The sequence below is a fragment of the Haliaeetus albicilla genome, chromosome 22 (assembly GCF_947461875.1).
Source record: "Haliaeetus albicilla chromosome 22, bHalAlb1.1, whole genome shotgun sequence".
NCBI classification, from domain to species: domain Eukaryota; kingdom Metazoa; phylum Chordata; class Aves; order Accipitriformes; family Accipitridae; genus Haliaeetus; species Haliaeetus albicilla.
In genome coordinates, this window is record NC_091504.1 from 17,324,488 (window position 1) to 17,337,742 (window position 13,255).

Genomic DNA, 13,255 nt, shown 5'->3' on the forward strand with positions numbered 1-13,255 from the left:
CGCGGGCTGTGCGCTTGCCGCGCTGCTCCGGGGGGCATCCCCAGTGAGGGCCTCAGCCGGCTGCCAGGCTCTTCTGACGGCCGGTGTTTGCTGTCGGCGGTGCAGTGCCCGGGCAGGTAAAGAAAAAACCAAAACCAACAAAACCTCACCCCTCGAAAACTAGAGTCCACCTCGGGCTTTACTCGTGCCGGGGGGGAGGTTGAGCATTTCCCCAGGCACAGTATGCTGGACTCGGCGCTCAGTGGTGGCCAAACTCGGTCACTCGTAGCCCTTGGTGCTTTCTCTTCCCCCGAACTTCAGTTCCGGGATTACAGCCTGGCCTCGTGTTAGTGATTCCAAAACTGAGAGAAACGGTGGGCCGGGGAGAGGAGAGGAGAGGACGGAGGCTCGCTGAAGCGCGGGGGAGCCGGCAGACCTCCGTCCCGCTCTGCACCGGTGCCTCGAACACCAACCAGTACACCTCGGCGGAGGGAGAGCTGGGCTTCGGCTGCTTCCCCGGCTTCCCAGCTCCTGAAGGTGTCATGGTGTAGAGGGACCAGCTGAAACCGAAGCTCTTTATACAGGTAAATCTGGGCCTGAGATACTAGAGAACATGTGTTGACAGAAAAAAACGTGGCCCGTAGCGTAGTTTCTGAAGGAAAGTGTCTCTATGCATGCCTCTGTGTAAGAGCCTCCTCTCCCCGCAGTAACTCTCGAGCTTCTTGGACAATTAAGGGGGGGAGGTAATTAAGTTCCTTGACACTTGTGAAAACGGGTAGAGGAGACAAATAAGGAGGCCTCACTAGGGGCAGGAGTATCACATTATTTACATCCAGAGAATCCAGTTGGGCTAAAGTAGGAAAAAAGGAAACTTCACGAATTGATGGAAGTATTTATCAGTTACAGCCGCAGCAGGAAGTGGAGTTTACATCTTATCTGAAGTTTTGTTCCTGCAAAGCCTTTGAGGCCCACATAATTCTACAGCAATTGTTAGGCATCAGTGGGATTACTGACCACACATAAATTGAAAGTCACTAAATCTTTGCAGGGTTGGGGCTGTGTGAAAGACTCAAAGTTCTGGTGAATTATAGTGATAGGCTCTGGATTTGGGCATGTCAGGACATGTTTGAAACACAAGGAAGAATTTCTACAGGCAGTTGTGAGTGGTGCAGAGGAAACTCAGTTAAGCACTCAGAATGTAACAAGGATACTTCTGTGGTGAAAAGTGCTGGGAGACTTGGAAATATTCATCAGTGCTCTGGAAATTAGTTATATGCTCTACCAAAAGAATAGGTTACGGATTAGTTCACTTGCCTACATATTCCTGGCCTATTCGCTGACTCTTATCACAAGCCATTGCTGTAATTTTATCTTAAAGTTTGTGCCTCGTCTGGGGTGATGTGACCCTCTGGGTAGGGAAGCCTTTTAAGACTGGTCCTCTGCCTTTCCTCTGGGAGGATTTTGTCACATGCATTTCAAAGAGTTGTTTAAAATGTCACTACTGCAGACTGACTGTAGGTCTCCCTTTACCGCTAGGCAGAGAGCAGCTTTGTTGTTTGGGGGAACCTGTTTTGAATCAGTTTCTTTTTGCTGCAACAAGCATTTCAGGGAGCTGGTTAACATCTCCTTTGAGTGCACTGTTTACAGACAGACATGGGCAGAACCCCAGGAGAGAGTTCTGGCAAAAGCATAGGACCTATGTGCCAGGAAAGACTGCAGCGTCACCCTTACTGATCAGCACCCAGAGGACTGTTCTGCACCAGACGTAGATGGGTGTTAGCAATCTCTCTGCTGACCTCAGAGCCACAGTTTGAGGATGGAGATACAGCAGGAGCTATTTAGGGCTCTGGCAGCCAAACTCTTACGAATCTTGATGCCCCAACTTAAGCTACAGCTGTCACTAGCTCCCCAGTGAGTGACATCCTTGCAGGAGAGGCTGAAGGTAGAGGCACGCACCAATGCCACAGCCGTGCCCACAGGGATGCTGGGCTGTGGCCTGGATGGCAGAGACGATGGCACACATTCCCTCCTGCCTCTCCCATGGGAGCAGAGCAGAGGAGACAGCAATGCTGGAGCACCACATAACTGTGTGCTCTCTGAACATGAGGCAGAGCCCTTACAAAACATCACAAGTCACCAGGTATTAACAAAGGTGGTCCAGGCACCAGCTGCAGCATCCCAGGAATTGATACTCACTGTTGTCATGGCTGAACTGCTGTGGTTATCTGAGGATCCCCAAGCTACCCACTGAGGGGTAGTGGCAAAGCCAATCGCAAGGCTGTTGCTCCTGTGTTGCACCAGCCAGAGCATAACAGATGTCATTTGGCTGTAGCAAGGTCTTATGACTGTGTTCCTCCATGGACTGGTGGGTGGGAAGAGGGGAGGAAAAGGAAACAGGAGAGATTTGGGACTCACACTTTCTACCTCCACTCTGTGCTCTGCAGAAACCTATCAGCTCTTCTTGCTGTGCTGGACTTGGCTGCCCCTTGTGTGAGTCCAAAGTACGTGTAAAGAACACAGGAGCTGGTCACTGGACACAGTAATGGTGCAAGAGTGGGATATGCAGCCAGGAATCTGAGATCTGTATAAGGAGTCAAAGCTGTGATACATCCCAGCACTGAGGGGGCTCCACTTCGGTGCAAGGCAGAGAGGCAGTAAGTTGGGATTGACAGCCGTTTGGCAAGGTAACTGACCCTCCACCTACCCCTGCAAGCTGCTGGCCACGACATTTTCTGGCACTGGGGTATGGATTTGCATCTTGTCTGTCCACATTCCCTCCTCTCCCTGTCCTTTTCTGTCTTTCCTTTGTCTGGATTTCTCTCTTGGGCTTGTCATAAGCAGACTGAATGTTACAGATCCAAAAAATGTCCCTAAATCACTAAAATCATATGATTTTACAGCTGGATAGTTACTTATTCTGTAAGGAACTAGCAGTGTTTATATTATTTTGTAATTGAAAGACATTTGACAATGCATGAAAAGAATGACTTTGGAATTTTCAGACCTCCCAGTAAGTTGAGAATACTTCTCTTTTTGAGAAGTAAGGCTTTGCATTTTGGATCCTTTTTCAAAGTCATTTAAAGTTTCCCTGTCTCATAAAGTGACTCTTTTTGCTGACCACACATCAAAATAATGTTTAAAACAACAGTAATTAGAATTTTTTCAGGGCTTTGCTACACTCATTTCATTTCTGGCAACCAATTTATCTCAATGCTGATAAACTAGGAAAACTGTAAATATTTTTGTACCAAGTGACACTGTCGTCAGCCAGTAGTTAATGCACGATTGCTGGATTATCTGTGCAACATCTTGGCTCACACTGTTACTTATGTATTGTCAGTCCGTAGCAGACACTTAATTTGCAGAAGTCAGAGTTGAAGTGCTTGGGTAGCATTCAGTGCCTCTGCTGTATAAGGCAACTGAAATGTGATCTACAAGATTAGCGGGGCTTGTAGGAAGGAAAGGAATGTCAAGTCCAGGAGAGCTGTGACAGTGACAAGGCTGAGTGCTGCTGGTTGAATGTAGGGTGAGGATCTCAGCTGCATGATGGTCACTGGAGAGCAGGGGCCAAACCATGGCCAAAGTGGAACTGTCCTCAGCAGTTACTCCAATTAACCTTTGGGATTGTTGTTCCAGTCTATTCCACTGTGTAGTAGTAAAAGCTGTTCTGAAACCACATGGCTGATATCAGGTTTGTATCTGTATCACTGTAGCATTTCTTGGAGAGATAATCAGTAAGGAATAACCTCGAAGAGACTATTATGGCTCTTGCTGTTGTGCATTTTTTACGGAAGATCCCAAGTGCTATGTCCCTGCGGGCTCGCCTGAGAAGATCTCTCCAACTTCGCAACTGGTGCTACCCAGTTCACGCCTCTTTGAGTTATGAAGCCATAAAACAACAGTACAGGCCAGAGGTGCCAGAGTACTTCAACTTTGCACGAGACGTGCTGGACAGATGGACTGAAGTGGAAAAGGTAACAGTTACTTGGCTTCTCTGATGCTGAAGTATTTAATGCTGGTCATTAATGCTGAGTATCCAACAAATCCAATAACTAAGACACTGGGGTTATGTTCTGATTATAATCTGCTGATCATTTCATGCAATTTGAACCTGTAGATCCCTTAGGCCACATGCTGTCCTGTCCACAAGTCCAAATAGTTCTTTCTTTTAATCAGTAACTCCAGTGAGATTGAGTGTGAATAAATAGGTGCCTCATAAATGAGACTGTGAACTGAACCACTGTAAACCTTGCATCAATTACCCCATCAGCCGTGACATGCATCCTACCTGGATGTGCCAGGGAAATCACTTGACCTCTGTGTGTTTCATTGCTTGCCTGTAAAATGAATGATAAATACAGTGTTATGTCAAACCTCACCCACCTATCCCAAATGTGATTTCTTTTGCGTCAAGGACATGGAATCTACAGAACTGAACAACTTTGAACCCCAAACCAGACATAAGCTCTATGCAAGGAAAGGGAATATAGAAAAAACCCCATGAACTATAGGTTTATCACATTTCTTACTACATAGGTCTGGTCTCTATGGATGTAGGACTGGTTTTGCAGGCTCAGGCTGTTCATGATGAGGGGCTAAACGCGGTTGTGTCCAGCCTGGCAGCAAGAACAGAGCAGAGGTATCACCTGTCTGACACAATTGTTCCTTTTGCAGGAAAAACAGGTTTTGGCAGGCTGTAAACGGAGCAAGGAACAGCCTCTGGAGAAGAGATTTTGCCCTCTGAAGTGCACAGATGAAATCTGCTCCCCTGAAAATGAACCTTAGTGTTATTGTACCTTCAAATAGATAATAAGGTGTCATATTCTTGCTGCTCCAGTCAATTTTTTTGCTCAGGAGGTGACTTAGTACACTACTACTGCTAAATGCATTGTCCCCCTTTAAAGCACATCGTATGCATACATTTCAAATTGCTTCACACATCAGTTAGGTGAGACATTGATTAAAGGTCACACTGTGTGGGCCTGTGCTTTTGAAACTTTGATTTAATTTTCAGAAGTACCAGACAGGCCTAATTCCAGATGAAGCTGAAAATGAGCTCTGAGGGCTCAGGAGACTCTAGGGCACAACCCAGAGGTACTCACATTCATCAGCTGCTTTGTTGGCATGACCTGAAACAAAAAGATTCTTCTTTCTCTGTGCTGATTACTGTACAGCCTTTTTAGAGTGTAAGATGAGGAACTTGGGAAGGGAATACAAATTTAATTTCCTAAATGACATTTATAGGCTGTTCTGTCTAAGGGAGAATTCTCTGCCTTATTTGGAATCAGTGGCAAATTTCTATTGCATCCCCAGGTTTCTCCAGCACTGAATAAGTGATGAATGCTTTTCTTCCTCAAAGTTAAGGTGTTTCTAAAATGAAGCATTTGTACTGTACCCTGTTGTTCTATAGGAGGGTAAAAAGTCTAAAAACCCTGCATTATGGTGGGTAGATGGTGCCAGAGAAGAGGTGAGGTGGAGCTTTGAAGAGCTGGGAGTGTTGTCAAGGAAAGTGGCAAATGTACTTTCTGATGCCTGCGGTCTGCAACGGGAAGACAGAGTTATTCTGATTCTGCCCCGGATCCCGGAGTGGTGGCTGGTGAATGTGGCTTGCATGAGAACAGGTTAGCAAAAGCATAGAAATGGTATATAGGTACAGAAATTGTGACTTAAACCAATCCTTGCTATTTAATGCACTCAGAACTACCAGCATGCTAATGAGGATGAACTAGTGTCACGCTGGTCAGAAGGACTCTTCATGCAAAGTTTTTGCTTCATGGTGCTTTTAGGACTTTTGTGCATGCTCTAGCTATTAAGGAAACCCTGTGAGTCCATGTGCCTGTGTTATTCTCCTCTTTCCAGCACTTGTGACGCATTGCAAATGCACTCTCTTGCTAACTTGCAGTGAAATTAGCCCACACTTAACAAAGTGTTTCACATGTTCCCCTGTGGGAACTGTTAAATATTCACCTTCCCAGAATGTCTTGGTACCTCACAAACACTAGCAGTATACCTTGTGAGGCAACAGCTATGTTTACTGTAAATAAGTCAAGTCCAGAGAGATGGCATGTCCCACGGGCAGTATTTTCAGAACAAGGAAGGTTATTGTGTTGCCTTCTTCTACTTTTCCATGATCAAGATAGTATTTGCTAACTTGTGCTAATCCTCACATAGCATTTAATCCACCAAAGAAATCAGTATATTTACAAATGTAGTCCTGCTTTTAGTACAGGTCTGTCCTACTCAAAAGAACAAAGCAAGCCGAAGTCTGCTTGTAGGTACAGGTGTTATTCTTAAATGTTGAGACTGTTTTTCCATTCCCCTTCCTTCCGTTCAGGAACTGTCTTGATTCCTGGGACACAGCAGTTGACAGCAAAGGACATTCTTCATCGACTACAGAAATCCAAGGCAAAGTGTATCATCACTGATGATTCTGTGGCACCAGCTGTAGACTCAATTGGGGCTCAATGCCAGTCTCTGAAATTCAAGTTGCTTGTGTCAGAGGGCCACAGAGAAGGATGGCTGAACTTTAAAGATCTCCTGAAGTGAGTAAATACTGCTGTGAAAGCACCACAGCAATAATGGAAGAAAAGTACAGTGGTTTGTTTTGAATAGGAAATGTTGGCACACACCAATATATTTTCACCCTTATAGGACTGCACAGTGGAAAAATATCAATGTTTATGACACTTTTGATTGCTGCAGTTATTTTGGTTAAATATTTTCAAAAATGTGTAAGTCAGACTTTCAAATCACTTTCTTCACCATTTTGCTTATTTTAAGAAACGCTCCTTCTGACCACCACTGTGTGACCACAAAGTGTCAAGATCCAATGGCTATCTATTTTACCAGTGGAACTACAGGATCTCCAAAAATGACTGAACATTCCCACAGCAGCTATGGTATTGGTCTCACAGTAAGTGGAAGGTACAGATATCACTTTAAACCAGACATATTTCTGTAGTGGGTCACATAGCAGAAGGAAGAGAAACACAAGATTTTTACCAGCAGCTTTTGTTTCAGTAGTTAAAAAAACAACGGTTGTTTTACATCCCAAAAAGTGTTGGCTTTTTTTTTTCCATAAAACAAGGCAGTTTGAGTCCAGCTGCCTTAGTTTATAGAGAATATAGCAGTCATATAATCACTAACTTCTTTTTAACACTTTGTTTAACTTTTGGTAAGTTCTTCATTGTATATAGTTAATAAGTTTCCCGTGAACGCACATTTATGAAGTCTGTACCATAAAAGAGGAAAAAACATGGGTCTGTTAGGCTTCTGAATTCATGTGTGTCTGGATTAGACACAGCCCCTGCAGGAACAAAATGCTGATAGTTCAGAATCTTTAAATTTATAAAGCAATGTTGTTTGTAAAATTGATATGGCAGTGCACTTCACTCTAACAGGCAAAGAATAACAAATCAGAAAATACCAAACTAGAAGTAATTAAACAAAAAAGCCCCACAGCATCCCTAAAAATGGGTTCAACAAGACCCCAGCAATCTCGTACATATTCATACAACACCATATTCTGAGGTAGTGTTAGCTTGTCCGTCAGTATAATTTTTCCCTTAGAAAAATGCAACATCAGCCTATCCTGATGACACCCTCACTATGCTGTGACTTACTCCTGCTCAGGAATTCAGCCTTTCCTAATTGCCATTTACCCAAGACAACCAGTGATGGATTTGCTTCACTGGCACATTTCTTGTTGACATTTTAATATTTGCCTTATTCCTGCCAAATAGAGACTATGGACCATTTCCTTGTGTTACCAGGTACTGGCTGGACTTGACTTCCTCAGATATATTTTGGAACACATCAGACACAGGCTGGGCAAAGTCAGCTTGGAGCAGCATTTTTTCACCTTGGATTCAAGGGGCATGTGTGTTTGTACATAAGATGCCACACTTCGACCCAAGCATTGTCTTTGAGGTAAGCGAGGAGAGCCCAGCAACAAACAGCACTATTCTCTCTGGCGGGTCTTGCCCAGGTTTTCATTTCCCCTGGTGCTGCGTGGGGGCAGCAGCACTCAGCACAGTTATAACTTTCACCACATGGTAACCAGCCGATTAGTTAAGTTGTGAGCGCCGCAAATACATACCCCAAAACAAGAGCATATCTGACGTCCAAAGAGTTTCATCTTATACTCTGCTCTGGACTTGACTGCACAAACCTGCAAACATCCATTATTAGGCCTAAAAGTGAAGTACACAAGAAATTGTTCTGGGATTCGTGGAGCACTTTGGTGTTACTATTAAAGTAAGTAACAATAACAGATGAATGAGAATTTCAGTTGCCTGCACTGCGTAATTCAAAGTTAAGGAGTGAAGAGGCAGCAAGGTTGAGTTTCTTTAAAAAAAGGCACCAACATTATATTCTCTTACATCCTCCACACTCCAAACTCTTCATGATTTGAAAAAGACTACCATGTTTCATTTTGCATGGAATGACTTTATCATCATATCCATGTTAATTAGGTGGCTGGAAATTGCTAGTTAATCATTAGGTTATGCTGAAGAATGCTGTCAGCTGTAACACCTACAGAGCATCTGAAAAAGTAGCCTTATGGTTTCACTTGTTTTCTACTTAAACTGCAATTATCAAGAAATTCTGCAAGAGAAACTGTAAAGCATTCAAGAGCAAACAACTTTGGTGTGTTGAACTAATTGTAAAATGATGTAGATTCTGTTTTGAAGAAGAAATTAATTAAATGTAACTGCTGTGTGTTGGTGTTGGCAAGTACAGAGCTAACTGCTTTTAGGACACTTAATGTTTTGTTCATTTGTTTCATAAGCTGGATGCAGAGATCATTATATTATCTCTTACAATGAAGATGAGACCTCACAGGTTTCAGTATATTGGCAACATTTACTTTTTTTTTCCTAAATTCTCTAGAGTCTGTCAAGATTTCCCATAACTGTTTTCTGTTCTCCTCCAACTGCCTACCGAATGTTTGTGCAACATAAGGTGTCCAGGTAAGCAAAAGCAGAGTATCCTTGTTGATGTATTTGGTCAAAACAGTGAGACCAAATGCTCATTTCACCTTGATTTTATTCCAAATGTACAATGGCATAACAGTAACACAGCTCATGTATTTCTCAACATTTTGAATCTTAAGTATTAGGAACAAAGTCAGAATAAAGATTTAGGGATAGCTTAACCACCTCAGATTTCATAAATTACAGTGAACTTGCATAAGACTGAAATGCAGTTTAGCTGAGGTTGTAGTAGGATACCAGTGATATTATGATTAACCTATCTTCAGAAGTGCTTTTATAATCACATACCCACTCCATTTGTTTTTCCACTTGTTCCTCCAATACTATAAGCTACTTGAAGTGCATGTGTCAGCACAGCTTGGTGAAATGTATGAAAGAATGTTTGGCCCATTTAATTCTTCAGTGAGTTTTTATTGTCATTAGGGTTGAACTTTGTTAGTCTTCTTCAGTTTAGACCTCAGTTTAGACTCTAGGGTTAGAAACAGTATATCGGTCGTTAGATTTTCTAAAATAATACAGAAGTAAACCAGTATTTTTTCCTTTTTATTTGCATTTTTTCAGTTTTGTTTTGTTCAACAGTACACAGTTCAAATGGAATGAATAGGACTCAGTAAAAATTTTGGGGTTATGTAGAAAGCACCTCACAATACAGGAATACAGTAGTGAATTGGACATATAGCAGATAGATGACTGCCAGTTATTTGTGTTCTCTTTCCCACTAAGCTATACATTCAAAAGCCTGCGGCACTGTGTGAGTGCTGGGGAGCCAATCAACCCTGATGTGATGGAAGAATGGAAAGCGCAGACTGGGCTGGATATTTATGAAGGCTATGGACAGACAGAAACAGTATGTTCTGCTTTACAGTGTAAAAAAGTATGCTTTACAGATACAGCAATAAATTCCATTCACGTTGCCAAGAAAAAGTGATTGAAATGATTATACACAGTTAGGACTTTTAAGGGAAAAATCAATTGCAATAAGCAACACTGGAAAAATGTAGTTTTTGTAAGTCATACAGCAATCATAACAGCTTCACCCAAAATGCAAGGAGTGTTTTTCATTCCTGTGGGCTTTGGGTTGGGAACTAACACAAAAGGGGTAAATTCCTCATTACTGCATTCCAAATTCTGCTTTAGAATCTGCCTTTAGAGCACTCACTAACATTATTTGGAGCTTTGGGCATGATTCTGAGGGCATAGTTTATTTCTAGAAGTTCAGTCATTGGATATATGATTATAATGAAGACAATTAGTATGTCTTATAGAAATACACAATATTAGCTGAGAGTTTTAAACCTAAGCTAAAGACTGAATATAGAAGCCACAGTTTAATTTAAAAAAACCCAACCCAAATCCAACAACACTTGTTACAGGTGCTGATCTGTGGAAATTTTAAGGGAATGAAAATCAAACCTGGGTCTATGGGAAAGCCGTCTCCAGGGTATGATGTCAAGGTACCGTACCTCTGGTGATTCAATCTCTCTCTCTTGCGTAATCACATTCCATTAAAGAGGTTTGAAAGCTCTAACACAGAGTTGTACCATGTACCATCATTCAGCAGTGAATGAAAGAGTGAAGAAATGCATGTTACTGCCCTAAACTGAGCATGCAGAATAAGCAATTGGACTTCCCTGTTGCACCATCCTCACTAACATAGATGACAGCCTACTGCTTACTGACAGTTAGATATAAAACTTCAAGGCAATGATAGAAATTAAATTGCTGAGTTAAGGAAGAGTGGGAGTGATTATTTTTTCCTGGTGATAACAAAACTACTGAAGCAGATTCTAGCACCAGATCAATTTGCAATATGGGTTAAGATTTTTAGTATCTTTCTTTCAGTTCTTAAGTTTTCCCACCCACTTACTTATGATCCTCCCTGGGGTCTTACTAACTTACTAACTTCCTTACATGTTTGCATAGTACTTGGCGTTCCTCAGATAAGACATAGTGCAAAGTACAGTGGAGTAGTAATAATCTTACACTTCAGTTGTCAGAGTAAGATGCCCTACCGCTCCAAATCTTTTCCCAATAAAAAATAACTTCAATTATGTATTTTAAAAGCGCTACAGCATTCTATAATCTTAACATAATGCTTTTAAATTTGGCTCCAAGATAATAAAATTGTGTTTTGTTTATTTTTAGATTATAGATGAAAACAGTAATATTCTGCCTCCTGGAAAAGAAGGAGATATTGCCATCAGAGTAAAACCTACGAGATCGCTTTTTCTTTTTACTTGCTATGCTGTAAGAATATTTCTACAGTTAAAAGTAGATACCCTGTTAAATCTCTGTCACAATGAATCTGATGCCCCATTTCATTTACTTATACTCTGCTTACTGATCTGAAAACCTGTGGGGAGGAAAGAGGGATTTCCATTTTTTTTCCTGCAGATGCTTGGTCTACTTATACAATCAATTACATGTTTGATGAGATTGTCCTGCCTAGCAAGTTAAAATCCACTTTCTTTTGATTGCTATTTCCTTAATAAAACCAGAAATGTTGACAGACTCCCTAATCCCAAAATACTCTTTGGCCTAAGGGCTAGAGCCCCCATCTGCGAAGTAGGACACTGTTCAAATCCCTTCCCTCCAGATTTGAGCTCCTTGGAGCGTTTCACACATGGCAACATTTTTCAGGTTTTTTTTTCCATGTTGGTTAGAATTTTCAGTCCAACAACCACTAAAACAAATGCATAGTGCTTTCAGTTCTGATACCAGGAAACCTTATTAAATTTTATGGATAGTATCAGCCTACAGTCAGGTCTTCTGAGCAGTACTGAGCATCTGGGAAAGGAACACCATGCGGGGAAGGAACACCATGCACACTGCATAGAAAAATTAAAAAAAGCAAGTCAGTTGCATTTGCTGTAGAAATAGTGCTTATTAATTGCACTGTGCTGAGCCAAAACTTCTCTGGGGGTGGAAAAAAAATATCTCAGGATAAGAGATGCTGGAAATACAAAGGAAAAAATCATTAAAGGATAATCACCTAAAAGCAAATTATCATTTCCATATGCCTACGTATTTTCGCAACCTTCAGTGGGTCCTAAAGCCGTGGGGCATAATATGATTAAAATTTTAAGTCTGTCACAAGTAGTGCAACTTAATTTATTGCAATTTATGAATTTTATATCTAGCTTTGTAGCTTAGTAATGAATTAATAATTCTGTTATTAATGTACCACTTGAATCTGATGCACATGACCACAGTATGAAAAGCTGAAATTTTTTAATATTTGACTGTACTATAACTTGTGTGCTAAATACATTAGAATGCGATGATGGTGTAGTTTTCATGTAAAATGCAATTTAATATTTCCTAGGATGATCCAGAGAAAACAGAGGCAACAATACGTGGGGATTTTTATGTCACTGGAGACAGGGGGATTATGGATGAGGAGGGATACTTCTGGTTTGTTGGAAGAGCTGATGATGTCATTAATTCTGCTGGGTAATTTAAGACTGATTAACAATAAATCATTAAACTTGAGTAACATAGATGATTCAGATGAGAAGTTATGTTTATGTGTTATCACTAAAAGCCCTTTCCTCTGTTTTAAAGATACCGTATTGGACCATTTGAAGTAGAAAGTGCCCTAGTAGAGCATCCTGCAGTGGTGGAATCAGCAGTTGTCAGCAGTCCAGACCCCATCAGAGGAGAGGTAAAGTAAACAAGTTAAACAAACTTACATATTTAAATAGCATTGTGCATACCAGTGCTAATAAAGCCCAACTTCCAAGGGATTTGTCTATCTAGGGATTTTTTTTTTTTTTTTTTTAATTTGAAACTAGATAAATTCAAGATGGCATTTCTACTCTGTCAGACACTGGAGAATCCACATAGGAAAAAACTGACCAAGGCAGTTGCCTCAAATCCAATGTAACAAAAGCACCATTTGAAGTTTTCCCTGTCATTCAAATACTTACAGTTTTTTGTCTTTATTAAACGTATACAAACTGCTTGCATGATCCAGACCAATAGTGAGCACACACAGACTTTGGCAAAGCTTTCTGTACTTGCCCTATACATCATTCTACAGTTTGCCAGCAAACGTTTGGTTAAAGTTTCAAATCTTACTGTTGCATAATACTGTTTCACTGGCATTTAAACCATTGCTGCCATAACTTTTTTAGGTAGTGAAAGCCTTTGTTGTTTTAACATCTGACTATGCTTCACATGATCCGGAAAAAATGATGAAAGAGCTACAAGATCATGTTAAGAAAGTTACTGCTCCATACAAGTATCCTAGGAAGGTGAGTGCTCAAATACCCAAATAA

The 13,255-nt window shown here is 41.3% G+C and overlaps 1 protein-coding gene across 4 annotated transcripts in view; it reads left to right on the forward strand.

The window, feature by feature from the left end:
- Nucleotides 1-13,255, forward strand: part of ACSM3 (acyl-CoA synthetase medium chain family member 3) — a 14,987-nt gene continuing 1,732 nt past the window's right edge. Inside the window, exons 1-15 of one of the 4 annotated variants that reach the window (XM_069810096.1) lie at nt 10-116; nt 301-563; nt 2,424-2,663; nt 3,693-3,953; nt 5,390-5,600; nt 6,314-6,521; nt 6,760-6,903; nt 7,752-7,908; nt 8,872-8,951; nt 9,699-9,822; nt 10,349-10,429; nt 11,121-11,222; nt 12,301-12,428; nt 12,540-12,639; nt 13,112-13,231. In XM_069810096.1, coding sequence (XP_069666197.1) covers nt 3,741-3,953; nt 5,390-5,600; nt 6,314-6,521; nt 6,760-6,903; nt 7,752-7,908; nt 8,872-8,951; nt 9,699-9,822; nt 10,349-10,429; nt 11,121-11,222; nt 12,301-12,428; nt 12,540-12,639; nt 13,112-13,231 — 1,668 coding nt within the window. In that variant the 5' untranslated portion in view covers nt 10-116; nt 301-563; nt 2,424-2,663; nt 3,693-3,740. Of the gene's footprint in view, nt 564-2,423; nt 2,664-3,692; nt 3,954-5,389; nt 5,601-6,313; nt 6,522-6,759; nt 6,904-7,751; nt 7,909-8,871; nt 8,952-9,698; nt 9,823-10,348; nt 10,430-11,120; nt 11,223-12,300; nt 12,429-12,539; nt 12,640-13,111; nt 13,232-13,255 lie in introns of all 4 variants that reach the window. The other 3 variants (XM_009925801.2, XM_069810097.1, XM_009925803.2) reach the window with 3 other exon arrangements.